Raw genomic sequence first — 19918 nt, forward strand, 5'->3', positions numbered from 1 at the left:
AGATGGACTCCCAGTCATTGATGTCAAATGACACAGCTCAGCTCACACAGCATTCATCAGGTGTTAAAAGCACACTTAGCTCATATTTCTTCCTTGCCTGGGTCATGCCAATTTTGCCCTTTCCCTGAAAATGTTTAATGGTATTTTGAGTGCATATATATGTAATGTTTGTGTTTTTATGTATGTGGTATTTACTGCACTGATTTGATTCTTGTCACACGCTGGAAATTGCATGGACTTTTCACATCCCCTTCAGTTTATGTCTGTTATGCATTCATGTGATATCAGTAATAAAAATGTACAACTCTTCACTGAGCATGTAAGCATTTTAAATACACAGAAATGCAGAAAACACCCACTGCTTTTTGAGTCTGGTGTCATTCTTCAGCAAAAAGACCAGATGTAAACCAGATAGTAGGTTAAAGACTTTGTTCCTTGCATGTACACATATACATACAGTAGGCTACCAGTCAAAACTTTGAAAAGGCTTTTCTTTTTTATTTTTAACAATTTCCACATTTTAGAATAACAGTAAAGACAACTATGAAACAACACAAATGGAATTATGAAGTGACCAAACAAGTGTTGTAAACAAATAAAAAACATCTTATATTGTAGCTTCTTCAAAATAGCCTAAATAAATAAATAAAATAAACATTTTTGGAAAGAAATTAATATGTAGGAATCAACTTCACGATTTACATGTCTAGGAAAAAAGACATTTAAGCGTACATCGTTAAAAAGGTTAAATGTTTTTGAATGCACGTTTCTCATTATCCTAACCAGATGTGTCCAAACTTTTGACAGGTACTGTACCTATATTTTAAATAAACAAATGTATAACTTATGCAATTTTATACTGATATAAACATAGCTTAGAATGTTTTGAAGATGTTTAACTCTCTCGTAGTTGTGCAATGGCTTGCTACTCATTCCATCGATTGTTTATGACAAATTCTTAACTTATGATATCCATAAACCTATGATACCCCCAAAAACCATTTCTTAATTAAAACATCGCCAATATTGTTCTTTGAGTTTAAAATAGTTCATTATCACCTCCAGTAACATATCATTTTGAGCCTTGGCACCCATTCAACAAACAGGTGCGACCAGTCGGATTTCAGGAGACGTACAGGTAGAATACAGTATACACACCCAGAGGTGACAGTCGGTGATGTCACACAGGTAGATAACAAAGACCCGTGCGACAGAGATGGTAGTCGTCTTAGAGTAGATCGACGGAGTCATCTTCATAGCCTTTATAAAACGTGAGAGGGAAAGAGGGGACTGACCCGTTATCTCACTTTGGATTTCCACTAATACCACAAGTAAGCAGAGTATTGTTTCTGTTTGGCTAATAAAGACTTTAAGGACTATAAGGATGTTATGTGTGAGCTCAGCAAGTGTGTGAAATGGGTACCACTGCCTTCGTATGGTTCTTAGCGTTGGTACGTCTTTAACGTTTTAGCTTAGAGCAAATATTGCCATACAATGTTTCATTTAAAAAAATAAATAATGCGTTGCAGCATGAAAAAAAACTAGAACAAGAAAGCGTTATGTGCATGTTTCCTCTGAACTAATGGGACGGTTGCGAAGTTTCCGCTGAGTTTGAGCTCTCCGGTAATATCGGAGCAGGTCGATTGTTCCGTTCAGACTCTGGCTCTGCTAATATTACGGAGATCGTACGATAAACACAGAGCATACCTGACTAATTCTTAGCCATATATGTTTTATGGTTACCCTTATTTTTAGGGCATTTTTGTTGTACAGCTTTAGTGTATCGATTTACGTGATGTGTTGAGACGAAGATTTATGTGACTGATATGATTCCACACCTGTGAAATGACATGAAATCCTTATGGCTCATGCTTGTTTATTATTTTTTTTCTTGGTCGTGGCTAGTAAGAATTATGGGTATATAAACCCGAGTTCTACCCAGTCGTAGCATGTTTTCACACTTAAATTAGTTTTGTCATTTCTACGGTGTATGTTTGGAACTTGTGTTTATCTCAGAAGAACAGGTATTCTTGGTTTCATTATGTTGTAATTTGTTTTGCTTGTGTGATTTGGTCTCTGCATCAGAATTACACTCACTTCATTTTATTTTACCATTTGTTTCTCTTTGACTCATTGGAATGCCATACCAATAGCAGCGGTATTTAAATGAATTGCGGATTTATTTATGTTGCATGGATTATGTGAAAAGTAGCCATCCGTTCCCGCATATGTTTCTGTGTGCAAATGTGTGTGTGTGTGCATGCGTGCGTGTGTGTTTTTAGGTGTAAGCATATGAAACCTTGAGGACAGTAAAACGGACAGAACGCTGCTCTGATGAAATGTTCTCCAGTGCCATTGAATTAAAATCATTGGTTGATCACTTTTTTTCTAGCCTTTCCTCACACATAAATTGTACTCTTTTCTTTTCCCTGTAGCAGAGAATGATTTGGTTGTCCAACAACTGTGTTTAGTCAGTGTGATAAAACTGTATGAGTGTGAATTTGTATATATGTCAGGATGACAAATTTGCAACAATTCAAAATGCCTTTCATATGTCATTCATATGCTGGACTCCTCATCAATGACATAAAGAATGACATAAGTCATTCTTGAGCAATTCGGCATAGACACTTATGTCAACCAAGAAAGACTGTCATGAGATGTGATATGTTGTGACACAACCTGGACCTTACTTACACAGAATGTCCTGATAATGTGACTTATGACATGCGCTTACTGATAGAGGGCCCAGCATAGAAAGTATGTTCTGTATGCAGAATGTTTAAGTACAGGAACATTGTCCCTTTTTGCCGTGAGAAAATGGATGCGCCAATGCCTGGTATGGAGGGTCTACCAGATAGATAATGAATAAATAAAAACTAAGCATTATTTATAACTTCTCAGTCACTAGTTTGTAAAAGATTGCAGCCGCTGAAATTGAAGCATTGCCATTAGATTCCTCTACTCTTCTTTCACTGGTTAACAGTGCACTATAAAATTCTTGGCCATAGATGCATGCTTCTTCCAATATCTGAATAGAACCACTGACACCAACAAATCCAATTTTGCTTTTTGTGATGAATTTAGAGGTCACTTTGCAGCTCAATCCCAAAAGCCTGTTAAAGTAGTGCTGCTATCACACTGCACTGTCCAATAGACTGGCACAGTTCTGGCTCACAGTTGATTTCAATCTCTGACATGGCATCCAGTGGGAGAGCCCAAACAACTACATAGTGTTCTTTATGCATACTTCTCCAAAGCTGGGTTTAGATGGCAGTTTCTAAATTTGGCAATAGTTGAATATTTTTGGAAATGTTGTGATCAACTTGTCAATCTCCAGTAAACAATACTGTCAAACGTCTCCGTAAGGCATCGACATGTAATTTGAGTTGCTTGATACAGAACTTACCATTTTGTTGGCATTAACTCCAAATGTGTACATTTTAAAAGGTCGTAAAATTTTAGGGCAGCAAAGAGGTTTAGTTCAGACAGGCTGTGTCTGAGAATAACAGCCACCATAACCCCAGAAACACAACCAAAAACATGTTAGTACATATAAACTTAAAATCAAGATACAGAAATGTATTAGGTATCAGAGTCTGCATTTTAATTTTATGGAACTGCCATCAATTGACAAGAGGTAGAAAATGCTCTGCTCCTCCCCTCATTAATCATGACTATGCCAATGTCCATCTCTCGTGGCCCTCCTTTGCTATGTCGCCCTTATCACGGATCCCACATTGAGTTGGGATGTCAGGACAGCAGCCCTGCCCTCCTGTGTTTTGGTCTCCTCTGTCATCACAGGTGATGAGCCTCTCCCTCTCTCTCTATTCTGTCTGTCTCATCACAGGACAAAAGGAACGATTAGATTGCAGCACACCCACAAATCGTCATCTATAAGCGTGTCCGCTGAGAATTGCAAAATTAGGCTGCTTTTCTGTTTCTCCGGTTAATCAAGAATTATTAGCCTTCAAACGGCTTTTCGACCATGTGTTGACCAATCCCATGTCTGCCTTTCAGAAGATGGTTTCCTGGACATGAGAAGCCCATGGTTCTGTATAGATAACAGTATTACATACACTATGAAGGGCACAAGAGTTTACATTGGGGAAAGTGTTTACTCAAAGGTGTTGCCCAACATTTCATGGTTTCTTGCTGTAGGTATTCCGCAAAACAACCCAGCCAATCAATCAGGCTGTCTAGGGTTTGGACCACTCTCTATACAAAGGCCTCTTGTCCAATGCTGACTACCCTATTACATTCAGTCAAGTCCCAGTAACCGCAAAAATTCAGCTTGACATAATACACTCCTAAATGCTGTGTGTCTGTGTGTGGTGTTTGGTAGGGCATCATGTCTCTGGAGGGGACTGTGAGGGCCCAGACTCCACTGCGCAGGGAGCCACTCACTGAAGCCAGCTTCCTGGAGGATCTCTGCCGTTTTATGGCGAACAGGGGTACTCCTATCGAGAGGATACCACACCTGGGCTTCAAGCGGCGTGAGTTACAAATGCACACACTCACACACACACACACACACACACACACACACACACACACACACGCAGATAAAAACACATACACACAAATACACAAGTATAAACTACAAATAAATACTTATCATATGAGTACATACATGTATGTACATACACATTTGCACACATATATGTATATGTACGGGAAGACACACACTCACAAGATATACACTATAGATATACATACACACTATTTGCAACATACAGTCACTGATACAAGGCTATTACAAGGCCATCAATTATCAATTACATCCTCAGCACAATTATATTCATTTATTGTCATTTAAATAAATATGAAAAACAAATGTTTGTTTCTCTTTCCAGTTGATCTGTTTTTGATGTTCAAGATTGTGCAAGAATTTGGAGGCTTTGATAGGGTAAGACATGGAAAACTTGTCATCAGTTGCTTGTCAAGTTTTACACATAATGAGTTTACTTAATTGTCCACTTCAAAAAAACAGCCAGTTAGATCAACCACATTTTTTGGAGAAAGGCAAATATTAATAAAATTCACAACATCCATCAGCCAAGCATATTGTCTTCTGTAAATATATGCACATTCCACAGTGATAAGTAATTGATGTTTTAAGTATTTTTGAGAATACCGTTCTGTTGGCATATTCAAATAACTCCACTGTGATTAAATAATTGTGCGGTTATAACGAAGTTGAGAGTTGAAATTATCCTCAAATCTGTCACACGTTTGAGGGAGGTCAGCAGGTTAGTCTGTGACTGTGACCTTAGTGAAGGAACCCTTACCCTGGTCTGGTAGAAATTGCCAGGTGATGAGAAAGAAATTGAACACATGTGTGTTATCAAGCAGAGCAGCAGAAATAATGTAATAAGTGCAAAGGACACTGCAGAAGACACCACAATTGCCTTGCTACTTTGAAATCCTGTCAGAATCATCTCTTGCTGTCGGAGGAATGTTGATTTTCATGTCGGTTTGTAATTGCTAATCTCAGCATCACGTGAGATAAGGTGCGTCATGACTTATGCCAGGAATTTCTGGTTAAAGTCGGTTGGTTTTGAAAGGGGATCTCAGGAGAGAAGTCAACACAGTTGTTTATTTTTAATGAAGCATTGGAGCTGGTCGTTGCAGCTCAGTGCAAAACAGCAAATCTGGTCTTTTTTTGGCTCATACAGAACTTGCATTTGCTTTGTCTTCACCATTTTCATTCATGCAGAAAAAATATCATCTCATTTCTTTCCTGTCACAGGATATCACGTAAAATTTATTGGACTGCACATTTACATTGATGCAGACATACAGATTTTCTCTGCAAAGGGTACCATGTAATCCCATTTTCTCATAGACAAAGGAAAAAATAGAGAAATTCAGTCCCTCCAGCTGGTCTTGGTCATAGCTCAAATGAATCACAGTCAGTGCCCCTGATCCACTGAAGTACATGAGTGTAGCTAATTCATTAAGAAGACATTAAAATGAATTACTTCCATTAAAATGACCACTGCCTAAAACACTGTAGAGAAATCATCTATTAGATTTTGATATATTTTGGTATATTTTACATATCATTAAAAAGTCAGCCAAACAAGGGTGTTTCGGTTGCATGACTTGTTAACTTCAAATCACTTTTTCTTGGTTTGATTATGCATGCACATTAACAAATGGATGTCCAGGAATATGTGCGTATGCCTGTGTGTGTGTGTGTGTGTGTGTGTGTGTGTGTCTGTGTGTGTGTGTGTGTGTGTGTGTGTGTGTGTGTGTGTGTGTGTGTGTGTGTGTGTGTGTGTGTGTGTGTGTGTGTGTGTGTGTCTGTGTGTGTATGCGCATGTGTATACCCTGTAGCTGTAGTCGAGAAGCTGGAAATTCACTAAAGCAATTAAGGTTAACTACGTACTTTTGCTGTTTGGAATCGCTGCTGGGGCCCTGCTTTTGTGCCCTTGAGCAAAGTACACAACGTGAATTATTTCAGTGGAATTCCAGCTGTGTAAAAGGATATGTAAAAACGTGTGCTGTGTAAAAAGAGCTATTGTAAATGTAGAAGAGCCATGTAAGCTGAAGTGGGGAAGAGCACATGCTTTGCAGAGTGAATGTTTTTGGTTACAAGTACTGAGCCTCAGGATGGGTGCAGCTGTCATGTCGTCATCAGTGATAGACTGGTTTGAACAAATCATGGTGTTTTGTCATGAAGATCCAAGTCTTTTGATTGGTTCATTCAAGTCAGTGATTGGCAGCACACGGTAGCCCCACCCATTACGGGGTTCATTGATCCTCGCTCTCTTATTAGTCCAATACCCTGACCCATGTACCCGGTGGCCTCTGTTAGATGCTGACTTCCACGCCTCTCTGTCCCGCTCCATCCAGGTGACAGCGTTTCAGCAATGGAAGCAGGTGTACAATGTGCTAGGGGGGAACCCTCAGAGCACCAGCGCGGCCACCTGCACTCGACGACACTACGAAAAGTGAGCCACATGCCTTTTACAGATTTACAGAAAAGATCCACACACATAATGCTGTCGAATTTCATCATTACTGTGCTATTCACATTTCCTTTCATTGCACCGTGGGTTGGTACCCTATTTACATATATGTATTTAATGTGTTTACATTTTTTGCTCTGTATGTGCATTTGGGCACATCTGATCAAGATAATGGGAAACATGCATTCAAAGACATTTGATCTAAAGACTTAAGCTTAAATGCTTGAAATTTGTTTCTTAGACAAATAAAAATAGTGAAGTTAATACTTATGTAAGAATTTCTTTCCAAAAACATTTAAATTTTAAAAATATTTTGGGCTACTTTGAAGAATCTAAAATATAAGATTTTTGATTTGTTTTGATTTGTTTAACACATTTTTGATCACTGCTTAATTCCATTTGTGTTATTTCACAGTTTTGATATTTTTACTATTATTCAAACATGTGGAAAGTAGTAAAAATAAAGAAAACCCCTTCTATGAGTAGGTGTGTCCAAACCTTTGACTGGTACTGTACTTAGTATGTGCATACTTGCATGTGTGTGGGTGTGCATGTGTATATGTGTGAATGTATGTGTCTGTGGATAAGCCCTGTGTGGGGATGCCCTCAAAATTGTACCCTGTGTTTATCTAGGCTACTTTTGCCCTACGAGTGCCACCTTAAACAGGACCAGGACACGGCCATGACCCCTACCCAACCACAGAAAAGGTCTCACCATGACAGCTTTCCCCTGGAGGAGAAGGAAGGGCCAAGGGGTAAAAAATTCAGAGCAGGAAACAGAATCCTGAACCCTACACTAGCCCAGGTATGCAGTCATCTCTCCTCCTACACCCTGCAGTTGCTGCCAATAATTTGACTCAACGTTCAAATGTAGTCCCATTCTCAAACCCCCTTGTTTTCTGTGCCCCCAGAGATCTTGTGACCTTCTTCCGGAGAGAGGAATAAAGAGCATGCCGAAGCCTGTGCAACACCAACCATATCTGAACATCAGCCTCCCTGACCTGCCGGCCTGTCTCCCTGTCTCTCCTAATATGCCCCCCCGTCCAAACACTCACCCTCAAGTCCACCCCCAGCCTCATCCTCCACCCTCCACCCATCCACCCTGCTCATTCGCCCACCCGGTGGTGAGTGACGGGCTAAAGCAGCAGCTGGTGAAGCCTCAGCAGCTGGAGAAGGAACACCCCACTTCCCCAGGGCGTGAGGAGCCACTGAACCTCAGCCTCAGACAGGGTGGTGTGGATACTGTCCGTCAGCCGCAATCCTCCTGTAACTCGCTTGAAAACAACAATAAGCCCAAGTTCCTAAACAGGGTCTCCTCGCTGTACTCTGATTGGAGCATGATTAAGGAAAAGGAGTGTATGTTACCAAGAGCTGCAGCAGCAGCTACAGGGGCTGGTCTGACCCAGCCACACACTCGTTCTCCTGGTGTCCAGGAACAGCCTGTCATTGACCTGACCTCCTCCCGTGACATATCTCCAGCCCGGTCATCAACAACCGAAACTAACCTCGGCTCCTCACCTCCACTGGGCTGCAGCTTAAAGCCTCAGAACCTCATGGTTAAAGGAATCCAGGGAAGAAACCTCAAGCCATCACCCATAGGAGAAGTGGAGGGGCCTCTCAAGCTAAGCTATGCCCATTCCCGATTGGATCTCCCCACGGCTTCCACTGGAAAAATGCAGACCGAGACCCCAGGGGTACCTCTGCAGGGCAGCTTCAAATTCCTCCAACACAGGCCTGGCACTGTGGATGTGAAGGCCAACGGGGATCTTGTGATGGCTGGGGAAAAGCAGTGGTTTCGACAGGCTGCTGACAAACTCCCCATGACTCACACCCCTTCTGACCTGAGCTTCCTTCTTCCTAATCGTGATGGCAGGATCACTCTGGGGGAGCCTGCACACTGGAAAAGCGTCATGAAAAGACATGGGAGCCTCACCTACCCTGTTGCCCAGGAGCATCACCTTGGAGGCCACCACTACCTCACCAGCCAGAGCCATCACCCAGATTCATTAGCCAGCAAGCCCTGCAACTCACAGTCTGCACCAAAACACTGCGGTGACACCACCCGTCCCCTGCCAGGTGCTTTCTACGGCATACCGGACATCGGTGATGTCAACCGCCAGCTGTCGCCATGGTGGAAAGACCCTGAAGCCCAAAGACTGTTCCACATGGGACGCCTGTACTCTCTGGAGCTTCAAGCAGGCAGGGGCCACCCTGATGCCCAGCCTACAAGCAGCATGCAGTTTCCCTCTGCCACGCACAATCCGGAAGCCCCTCACTGCAGACTGGGGCCAACCGGAGCCTCAGGGCTGCTTAAAGGCATCCCAGCAGCAGTGACGGGACCCCCCTCATTCCTCAAGGGCAACCTCCCTTCATCGCCACTGCTGTCCATAACCCCTGAGGAATACACAAGCCTGAGGCGACTTGTCTACAGCTCTCCATAGGGAGGGCAAAGAAGACAGCGTGCCAGACAGCTGCTGCTGTTGGAGGTTTGTGAACTGCCATCAGCAGGAAGAGAAAGGGTAGTTTTCACCTCTTGCAATTTTAAAACGTTGTCCATCTATGGAGCTGAATGTTTGCGTAAACAAATTAGGTTAAGTACCTTGCTCAAGGATACAAAACTGGGAATCAAACCAGGAGGAGCAGGGCTCATATCCCAAGGAGCCCTGCTCCTTACCAATATCCCGCACAGCTTTTTGTCAGATGTCTACTTTTTTGAATGCTTGGACATTACTGTCTAAAGAAGCAAAGAAACCATTTTTATGTTTCACAGCTTTTCGGTGCAGGTCCTTTTATGAATGATTTTTAAAATCTCATATCTGGTTTTGTTTTGTTTGTATGTTTCATATGTAGCAGAAGATTGGTGTTATATATGTGATGTAATAAAGCTAGCATTAAAATGGATGGACTAAACTGTATGCAGAAATCAAGAGATCTTCCACTTCCAGGCTATTTTATTTATGCATAACTGTATGAAAAAGCAGACATACCTGTAGCATGGCTGCAAAATGTTTTCCGTTGTACTTCCATACTTTTTAAACCTTTAAACCTTTGTTACTATAAATCTTTGTGATGTTTTAGGTTTTTTTTACTAGAATGCAATAAAATCTAAGCCTATATTTAAAAGGCTCAAGAATCGCCCTCTGTGGAAACAGATGATTAATAAGTACTTCATGCACAGTGTAAACATTATAATAACTGCCCTAAACAGGTTTTGTGTGCTACCAAACCACAAGCAAACATAAAAGTAACTATCTAGACCTCCAGTAAGGGGAGGAATCAAAACTTGGCTCACATATATGCATATAATTCAGGAGGAAATAAGTGACATGGTACTCAGAACTCAGAGCACATGGGACATGAGAGTGATGACAGCTTTGAGTAGCTTTATGCCTGTAGGCAACTCTTCAATTGCTCCTTGTTAGTTGACCTGAAAGAAAAGCAAAATGGCTGACCAAGAGAGGTAGTACCAAATCTTCTGTTTTTGAAAATCAATACTTACTTTTGTGCTTTTCTTTCACCAGAAGTGCATACCAATGTGTCTGACTCCTTGTTTTCATGTGACTTTGCTCTTTATATTGGCACAACAGTTAAAGTTTATTGCTATCTGTACAAATATTTAAAAAAAAAAGTTTACTTTAGCTCTGGGAAACTAGCGAGTGTCAACAGATCTTCCAGCAGCAATCATACAGTTTGTACAAGAGGTTCTAATAAGGGGTTTGCTACAGAACCACTGTACATATCACTTACAGGAAGTCCCTCATAAAGAACCCACACAAATTACACACGTGCACGTCCACTTTGTGTCGTAAAAGATTCTTGTCTTGTCACAAGGCTTCTCTTCAGATTTATGTACGGCTTACTGTGTTTACAGAAACCTGTAAAGGACACATTTCCCACCAACTTTATACTGTGTTGGCAGCGAAGTGCAGAAGTGGTGTGGCAGGAATGACAGCAAGCCCAGGAATCTCACTCTGTTTCATGTCTCTTCTCGAGGGTAAAGATTTACAGCCCTTGTGTTCGGCTCACATATCTGCCTGCAGCCACGGTCTCTGTTGACAAGTAGAGCCACCATGTCTTAGGGTCAAGGTCAAGAGGTTAAGATGTTTTAGCTTTATTTTGTGAAGTGATCGGATAACGCTTGAGAAACAATTCACACTTGCCATGCTAGTCTTCTTATCCGTCATCGATGTGGGGCGAGGTCCAAGGTATGTGGGCAACAATGATTTGCAAGGAGGTGTGTTCCAGTTATAGAAATTCAGCACCGTGGACAGGGACGAACACCCTTCCTTGTCCTTTACACTTCACAGCAATCACTAAACAGGTCCCAGCTCTCAGCATAGTACAGTAGCTCAGCACACAGCCTAATGTGGCCAATACCAATGGATATCCACAAACGTCCACAAACCGCAGACCTCTGGATGGATAGTTTCTTCCTAGTTTTACTGTGATGCTGTTGGTCTGCTTCATGCCTGTGTAGTCAAGCTTAAGCAGAACTTTGAGTGCTAACAAGCCATTGACTCTGAGGCCATCAAATCCCAAACGAGGTTGTGTTTGTCTCAGTCCTGCAACACCTGCACTGCTTGCTCAGATGGAGGGAAGTGCCTTACTGTGGAGATCCTCACAGTAACAGATCAGCGAATAATTATCAGGGACAATTGCAAAAAATGAGCCTCGCTTCCATGTAAAATAAATCTAATAATATATTAGCATATATTATTAGTAACCACACAGCTAAATACATGACATGATATGAGATAAAGACAATGTTTGGGACTAGGGCTTACCTTAGGAACAGGTATGGTGTATAAATGTCTAACCCTAAAGAAGAAAACTAATTTTAGGGGAAAAAATGCATTGCAGAGATGAAATCAAAGGACACAGAAAGAAGTCAGTATTCTTTTCTTCTGCTACTTACTGCTGAGTAGCTTCATGTTATCGGTAATCATCAGTGAATGAGGACTTCAGCAAATCCGATATCCGATAAAAAATATTCTGCTAGTCATACTTTTAGAATGAACCGAAGGGTTGAGTGAAAAAAGAGATAAATTTCAAATTCCCATGCTTCTTACTGTGGTGAATACAGATTCCACAGAAGACTTCTGGAATCTAGATTTTGCCAAGAACTATTTGAAAACTCTCATTCCAGCAATGCTATCAATAATATTCTGTGGGTTAGTACAAATGATGCAAACTAATTAATGGGAGACTAATTGCAATAACAATAATACTTAGACAGAGGCACTAAGGGAATTTAGTGAGAGATTTACTGTCTTTGCCATGGGAACTGGTTTAACTGGTCTGTGGGACTAGGCTGAAGCGACATTATTATTTCGACAAGATGACAAACATTTCCTTCAATGTATCTGTCCAATTCTGAGAGGTTTCTGCCATCATCTCATGCTAACCAACTAACTACATGTTAATACTAACTACAACCATTATGTGAAAAGGTTTTCAACTGATCCAAGGGTAGTGCTTGAGGCCAGACTGTCGACACCATCTGAACATGCGCCTCTTTAATTTGTGAGCTCAGAAACCTGCCTCCAAATCTGAAGTTTAATGTGTTTCAAAGACTAATCCCCTATACTTATCCTCAGGAGTTACAGGTGCACTAAATAGAGGTTTCCGGTATGTCTGTCCTGGTGGAGAAATGCATGCTTTTCAACATTCCAAATCCCACAATTTTACAACTTGTTTCGTTCCTGCAATTGAATGGCCAAAACAAAGTGTCATGGCATTTATTGTTAACCAGTTTGTATGTGTCTGTAATGATACTTCAGATTTTGTGTTGACATGGAAAGAACATGGACAATCCAAATTCATAAAGTATTTATTATTATCATGAGGTCAAACTTTAAAATGAGTTAAATATTCCTTAATAAAGGTTTATCTGTCCCCTATATAGCTGCGCATGCAGACAGGCTGCAGACACAGAGATCCCGTCCTAAGGTTAACTATCTAATCAGTTAAAGACCAGTATTCTTTTGTTAAAATAATATATCATCATAGTTGCATTTATAACAAAAATCAATAATGCAAAATACATTTAATCTCGAAAAAGAAAGAAAAGTTAAATTACAAAACTTTACAGTCACAAATGCCGCTTTTAAGCATTTCAGATCTACTTTTAGTAAAATGAGCAGAGCTCTGTTGAGTTCCTGGGACACAGCTGCTTATTTTAGGGTCTTTGTTAAGCAAAGGTATTGGGCGCTAGGCTTTGCAGCACTATGTGAACCAGAGAGGAATGCAAGGTCTGGTCTTTTTCATCACCACTACAGACAATGTTTAAAAACACCTGACTTGTGGTTCTTATAAGGAGCGAGGCTTTTCAATACTCAGAAAACACAAAATAACAAATGCTACGCTATATTCTGTTTCTGTAGCGAAGGGGTTATAATGTACACTACATAAATTTCTTTTAAATTTCTCACTGGTTTCAGTAAGTTCTTGAAGTGTAAACTGAGGAGTGTCATAATGCTCACACTCTATATACTGAATATACTGGCTATTCTGGGAAGTGTAAATTAAGCCACTGACAAACAATTCACTTACTAAAGGGGAAAGGTCCATGCCCTATTGGGAACAATACTTTTACTGTTTTACTTTTTCCAAAGCCAAAAGGCAGTTTAAGGTCTTCAGCAATATTGCTTCACCTTGCACTTTGCCTGGGGTTAGGACAGTGAATCAGATTGCATATGCTGAGATTGTGGTTGACCAACCAGCTCTCTCACCTTAAGCACTCTTGTACATTACCTCAAAGTGGTAAAACCTGAAATGACCTGAAACCCCTGTTGAGATACATCGGGTTCAGAAAAGGATTTTTGTGCTCAAGTTTAACTGAGGTGTGAGCTTAAAAAAAAAACAAAACAAAACAAGCTCTTAGGGGCACGAATGACTACCCACTTACTTAATGCCCAACATGATGTAATTTATTGCTTGATGTGTTTTACCCTTACAGCCTTCATAAACAAATCAATGCAATGTCTAATTTGGCATATTATATATTAAATTAGTACGCAGTCATTCATCCCCCAAATAAGTCACATTCATGAAGTGAACTAAATTCTAGTTCACATTGGTATACTACACATCCCTCTAAATGGAGGAATTCTTTTAAATGTCCTGTCCACATGCCAACTGTATACTTGCAGTCTGAACTGACCATGCGTTGTGCATGCCACAGTACCGATGCTTTTTTTTCCTTTAAAAGAGCAATGCTTTCTTTTCACACAACAAACCACATACCAAGCAGCCAGTAAAGTCCCATTAGAGAGCCAAGACTTCAAAAGAGTAGAAGTTGAAGTAGGATAAGCTCATGCCTTGCCATTGTCACATGCTGTTCAGTCAGCCAGTTTGATCCCCAAGCTCAAGTTCAGCAGACCAAGAGCAAAGAGAGATTATGCCTCTTTGCAGAATTGTGGGTAAACTCCTGTTTTTTTTTTTTAAATCCGGGAGCTATCCCAGAAGAAGTGGTAGACGATCAATATTGTGACTAGCTAGACTTGAAACTGCTTTAAAACCATACCCTTACTGACAGATCAGTATAGCATGACATAGTGTCTTTAGCCTCTTTGTCACACAGAAGAGGCTTTTTTTTTCCAGTTTAAGCTCCAACAGCACGGCCTTCTCATCTAATACAAAATGGCAGTATTTTTGTCCAACTGGTCATTGTCAGTGGAAGGTTAAGCAGGTTTGACCACCCCTTCCAAATGTCCTCAGTGTCCAAATGAGAGATATCTCAGTCTCAAGTACATACAGAGTGAGGTGGTGCCACAGGGCCACTGCTTTTGGCGTGGATGGTTACTCAGGACGATTGTTCCAGTACTTTCCAGAAGACTCAGAGTCCAGACAGACACTCGAATGGCGTTCAGCGTGGGCAGGAGGGGCTATACCTGGCTCTGCAGCCAGTTACGGGGGTCTAGTTTGGCACGCAGGTTCCTGATGCTGCGGCGGGCTGGCGCGGGGCGGGAGAAGGGGCCGCCGTCGGACTCCGGCGTGCTGCTGCCCTCGCTGGAGCTGGTGCTGGAAGTGGAGCTGGAGCAGGAGAGGCCTATCTGAGGGGGACGGGAGGAGGAGGAGGAGGAGCCCGAGAGAGGGGGCTGGCAGGTGCACTGCAGGCCCCCGTAGCCCCGCCCCCGCAGGCTGGTGAGCTTGGCGTCCAGGGAGAGGGTGCGCGGGCGGAAGCGGGGCAGCGGCTCGCCCCAGGCGTGGCGGGAGCAGGGGCTGGCGCTGTAGGGGCTGTCGCTGTCGGAGGTGAGGCTGGCGTCCGAGGAGAGCAGGCCAGGGCGGGGGCAGCGGGGGCTGCGCGGGGTGCGGCAGTGGGGGCGGGGGCTGTGGCCGGCCACGCGGGGGGGCCGGTGGCGGCTCGGAGACTCCTCGAACAGGGACATCCAGGGAGGGGTGGACCCCAGCTGGCTCCTCAGGTCAAACTCCTGCATGCGCTGTGTCAGGATGTCTGTCACTGTCCCAATGTCATCGGAGATGTCAATAACTGGGAGAGGAGGAGAGGCTGGTGTTACTACACACAGAAGAGCTTACTGTATTGTACTGTAGGGCTGACTGCCAAAATGTATCAGACTTAATCCAGCTCTCCCTGAAAGGTACCCATTCAATGGGATTTGGATTCAATGGGAGTTGGACAGACATATTACACATGAAAATACATGACACAAATCTCTTATAATTAGAGCTTTCATATCCCACTATGTCATGTGTCATTTCTGTAACCCCCTCACCTGATTAACGCCACACCTCTCTTAGATCAAAGACTTTCACTCTGTTTTCAGAGTTAACTGATGATAATTTATGGTTAAATAATGAATTGTTTATATCGGCTGCACTTTAATGCCTTTTTAGGTTAGCTTTGTTCCGCAATATGTAAATTTCATCTTGAATGTGATCTTTGTTTCTCATTAAGCGGGCAAGATGGAATTAGCTAATCGACATTCATGTATTTTTTTGTGTCTTTTTTTATCAATATACGAAATTACAAGTTTACAGACACTTTCTCATTGTTTTAATGCCAAATCTAGGTGATTTGCATTGTATTGTTGCATTGTATTTTTTCATTCCATTTATATTTTTGCATTGCCTCTTCATAATGCACTCTGAAACAACAAAAAAATTCACCCCAATGTAAGTGATAGCTGTGAAATGAACACAAGAAAGACGGTTTTCATGTACAGAAGAGATGGTAATTCATATTGTTGTGAACTAAACTAGAAAAAAAAGGCCACCAATTCATCACAAAACCCTGGGAAGAATAATCAACTGGCTCAGACACACAGAAGATGTTCAGACATCTCATATTTGTAGATAAAGAGAGTCACAAAGTAAATTCAAATAATTCAAGTGATATAATTTTTGATTGAAATTCCAATGGGGCACAACTTTTGGGCCCCGCTATCCTAATGAAATTGAAATGAATTGATTAGTGATTGACTGATTGATTGAATTCAGGCTGTCTACGGGGGCAGAGGGACTGTCAAGCTGGAACTGGTTTGCTGTGTGTATACTGCACATGGTTTCGAGGTGGGGCTGACATGCCCTACGGCTTTAATGGCCGTTACTGGCAAACTGTCACTAACCCACACTTCACGCATGTTGCCCTGATTATGTTTGACATTTTTATTTGCTTTCAAAGAAAAGGCATTCATAGTGAATTACACCAAAATATTTTTTTCCAAATCAAAATTATTCCAAATTCCAAAGAGAGGCCTGAAATAATTTCAATAGCTATGGCAGCTACATTAGAAGTGATATATTCACCTGAAAATTCTGAAAACGTTTCAACCATATAACTTTGTATTAATGCCAACAAATTCAAGTGAACAAGACATTTGTTTTTTTTTGTTTTTTTTTTTTACACGTTTTAAATTTCATTTCAATTAACCACAAGAGGAGTGGCAGTGTTTACCTAGCACTTGGGGACAATCTTGCCTATCAGTGAGTGGAAAATAACACCACACAAACCAATGACATGAGAGGAAAAACATGGGGAGAGGCCCTTCACACGAGCCTGGGATCCGCCGAATGTGCAGAGGAGGTGCCCTCTCTCCTGCTTCAGAAAAAAAAAAGATCATGCAGTCCAACGGATTCATGAGCGGGTGATCTGCCAAGCGTGGAGATCAAAAGATGAGGAAGCGCTGATGAAGCAGGGGGGAATTCACACCTGCGGTGTTCCAGGATATTATTATTAACTTAAAGTCACCTCATTGCTTTGGCGGCGATGAGACTGCGTGGCAGCTCTCCAAACTGTAATGGGCGGGGGAGGGATGGGGTTGGGGGGGTGGGGGTGGGGGTTTGACTTTGCGGGGTGTGTGTCACTGGTGACAATATGAAATGACAATACATATGGAGGGAAAGGAATCTGGCTCTCAAAGCTTGAGCTTTAAGAGATCTGGAGGCTGTCTAAGATAATTATCTCACTTCGGAGCCAGCGAACATAGTATGTGCTGCTCCGTTGCCCTGGTAAGACAGATCAACTCCAGCCTAAAGTAAAACTGCATACAAGATACAACGAGGCAGATGAATGATGGGCGTAGACATGATGACAGAATTCCAAAGTTCACATGATAAAATTAAACCTAGCTGTCACCTGCTTGACTGGGATCTGCTCTGAGATAAGGACTAGGGAAGGCAATTTCTCCACCCAAAGTCACGTCACCGATTCACTCCGCGAAAGCCGCTCATAAGTGCCCTCCTCACTGCTTTGTGCTGGTCACAGGGACCTGCTGGGGTCTCCTTCGACCCTCATGATAGATATAACAAGCCCTTTTCAAAGTGTCATGTTGCCAGTTCAACCACTTGCTGCATAAACTTGGACCAGACACCATCTCATGCACTTGCACACACTGCGGTGGATGATTCATGAATTCTTTCGACTGAATAGAATAATCCATCAGTGTCCGCTATGAGCAGGCGGATCGAGGCGTGAATTCAATGAAGTGTCTCCTACTCTGCTGCGTAACAATTAAATCACTCAAAGGCCTTTGTATTGATACAATATGTAGCGAATTGCTGACGTAGGAGGCTGTTAGTTTCACAGCAGACAGGCCATTCCTGCTGTAGCTCAGTTCCCTGCACAAATCTCCTTTTCAGGTGTCAGAAATTCACCTAAACGTTATCATCTGCACTAATTCTGCCTGTAAATATGAATATGTGTTGTATACAGTGAAACTCTTGGCCCTGTCTTTGATTATCACACTCTATTGTGTGTGCAATACAGCACACAAAGTTATCCACCATTATCTATCAGCCAACAGCACAGCCAATACCAACTGTAATGTCTGGTAAAGAAGAATGATGCCAGATGTGTGTGTGTATGTGTGTATGTGTACGCAATCACTTCTTAGTCTTTCCCATCACCATCTAAACTGGCATAACCATGAAACCTCAGCCTGTGTTTTCCATGCCTCTGCACTGCATTGAACACTAGTGACACTCTACCTCACACTGTAAGCTAAAACTCCTGGGCATGTGCACTGGGCCGTAGCAGACAGGGATGAATCTAAGGAACTGTATTTATAAAGACCCTTTTATGCATCTGACTGGGGGGTGGAAGGATCGCTGCAGAAACGACTGTGAACCACCTCAATCACCACAGATGTGTAGAACTCACCTGACCGATACCCAGCAGCACCACACATCAGTGGAGAGGGAGAGGATTTATTTAGCCAATGAACTGAGGGGGATGATCAGAAGGCCGGATTTTGGTACACCCAGTCAGGACTCTGGGAATTCCCCTATTCTCTATAACGCATTCCATGCTATATTCGGCAACCACAGTGACTCGGCACCCAATACTGCTGACTCATCTGACAAATGGAAGCCAGACCCTGCTTTGACGTTACCGTTTTACGCAGAAGGTGCGGTCGCAGAGAGCTAGAAGGTAGTGCACGGTGAGTGGACAGGAGGTCAGTGGGTTGCCAGTAGGGGGGGGGTTCAACAATGGTGTTACTTCACCTGTCGTTGTAATAGGAGGAGAGCAGAGCTCGGATCTCGGCCGACACAGCATTATCCTGGAGCAGCAGCCCCTCGCAGGAAGGGTTGGGGAGAGAGGAGGCTGGGGAGAGGGGGTTAGGCCAGGAAAGAAGAGGGGAGGGAGGGGTGCGATGGGTAACACAGACGGGGTGAGAAGCGGGGTTCGGGTCGCCAGATGTGGGTGGGTTTTGACAGTTAAACATAAATGGGAAGGTGACGAGTACAATGGACCAATGAAGATGGAAATAAATTCAAAGACAGGGTTAATCAGGGGAATAACACAGGGGCGCAAGTAGTTCAAACAGACAGAGGAAAGGAGGTTAGACAGGGGAAGATATGGGTGTTCGTTGTTCATCAATAATGGTGGGAAAAGCACACCAGTATGTGTCGTGGGGCGGCAGGGAATTAGGGGACAAAACAAGGGGACAAGATGGTCATGGGTGGGGTCGAGGGAGAGGAGGAGAGGCAGGAGAAGAAGGAACAGAAAAAATTGGGTGCATGTGGGGGGAAAGGGAGAGAGAAAGAGAAAAAGAGAGAGAGAGAGATATAGTCAGTGTGTCAGAGAGAAACGTTTGCATCCACAGTGCAGTCGTAGAAAAACCAAGAGAAAAGCTGGACCGCCAGTCAAAGGAGACCAGGGGTAAGCAGAGAGCCTAGACGGAGAGCCCATGCTTGGTGCCACGTTCCACTGTTTGTTAGAGAGAGAGGCATGCAGTTAACAGGAGAGTGCGGCCGTGGTTTGCCTTTCCTTTCTCCCCTGCAGGGAGAAATCTAATACAGTATGTAAAAATCACTGATGTCACAGAGAGACGTTTTGGATTTTGTAGATTTGCAAAGACAGCCAGATAGCGTGAGATTTCTGGTGTGGAACAGGAGCGCGCCGGGTCCCATAACATCGCAAATCTTTGTCCTAAAACGCAGGTATTGTGTACAACAAGGCGATCTTTTATTTATAGCTG

The 19918-nt window shown here is 42.6% G+C and overlaps 2 protein-coding genes across 6 annotated transcripts in view; one reads left to right on the plus strand and one right to left on the minus strand.

Annotated features, from left to right (window-relative positions):
• Positions 1-1204: 1204 nt before the first annotated feature.
• LOC118777037 lies at positions 1205-9951 on the plus strand. The gene is made up of 6 exons (XM_036527745.1): positions 1205-1331; positions 4346-4496; positions 4857-4909; positions 6862-6959; positions 7611-7782; positions 7889-9951. The coding sequence occupies exons 2-6, from the start codon at positions 4352-4354 to the stop codon at positions 9416-9418; spliced, it is 1998 nt and encodes a 665-aa protein (XP_036383638.1). The 5' UTR covers positions 1205-1331; positions 4346-4351; the 3' UTR covers positions 9419-9951.
• Positions 9952-14730: 4779 nt separating this feature from the next.
• The window catches only part of rtkn (rhotekin), a 70661-nt gene continuing 65473 nt past the window's right edge, over positions 14731-19918 (minus strand). For 4 of the 5 annotated variants that reach the window (XM_036528017.1, XM_036528016.1, XM_036528018.1 and 1 more), the window contains exon 12: positions 14731-15468. In XM_036528017.1, the coding sequence (XP_036383910.1) occupies positions 14864-15468 (605 nt within the window). In that variant the 3' untranslated portion in view covers positions 14731-14863. Of the gene's footprint in view, positions 15469-18941; positions 19042-19918 lie in introns of all 5 variants that reach the window. The other variant, XM_036528020.1, reaches the window with a different exon arrangement.

Source organism: Megalops cyprinoides, chromosome 4 (assembly GCF_013368585.1).
Source record: "Megalops cyprinoides isolate fMegCyp1 chromosome 4, fMegCyp1.pri, whole genome shotgun sequence".
Classification (NCBI taxonomy): domain Eukaryota; kingdom Metazoa; phylum Chordata; class Actinopteri; order Elopiformes; family Megalopidae; genus Megalops; species Megalops cyprinoides.

What these genes read in the sequence shown, in the direction of transcription:
- LOC118777037 (XM_036527745.1), top strand. Translation starts at nt 4,352, where the DNA reads ATGTCTCTGGAGGGGACTGTGAGGGCCCAGACTCCACTGCGCAGGGAG. An exon ending in ACACCTGGGCTTCAAGCGGC is followed by an intron (nt 4,497 to 4,856) that starts GTGAGTTACAAA and finishes TTCTCTTTCCAG; the next exon opens with TTGATCTGTTTTTGATGTTC. An exon ending in AATTTGGAGGCTTTGATAGG is followed by an intron (nt 4,910 to 6,861) that starts GTAAGACATGGA and finishes CGCTCCATCCAG; the next exon opens with GTGACAGCGTTTCAGCAATG.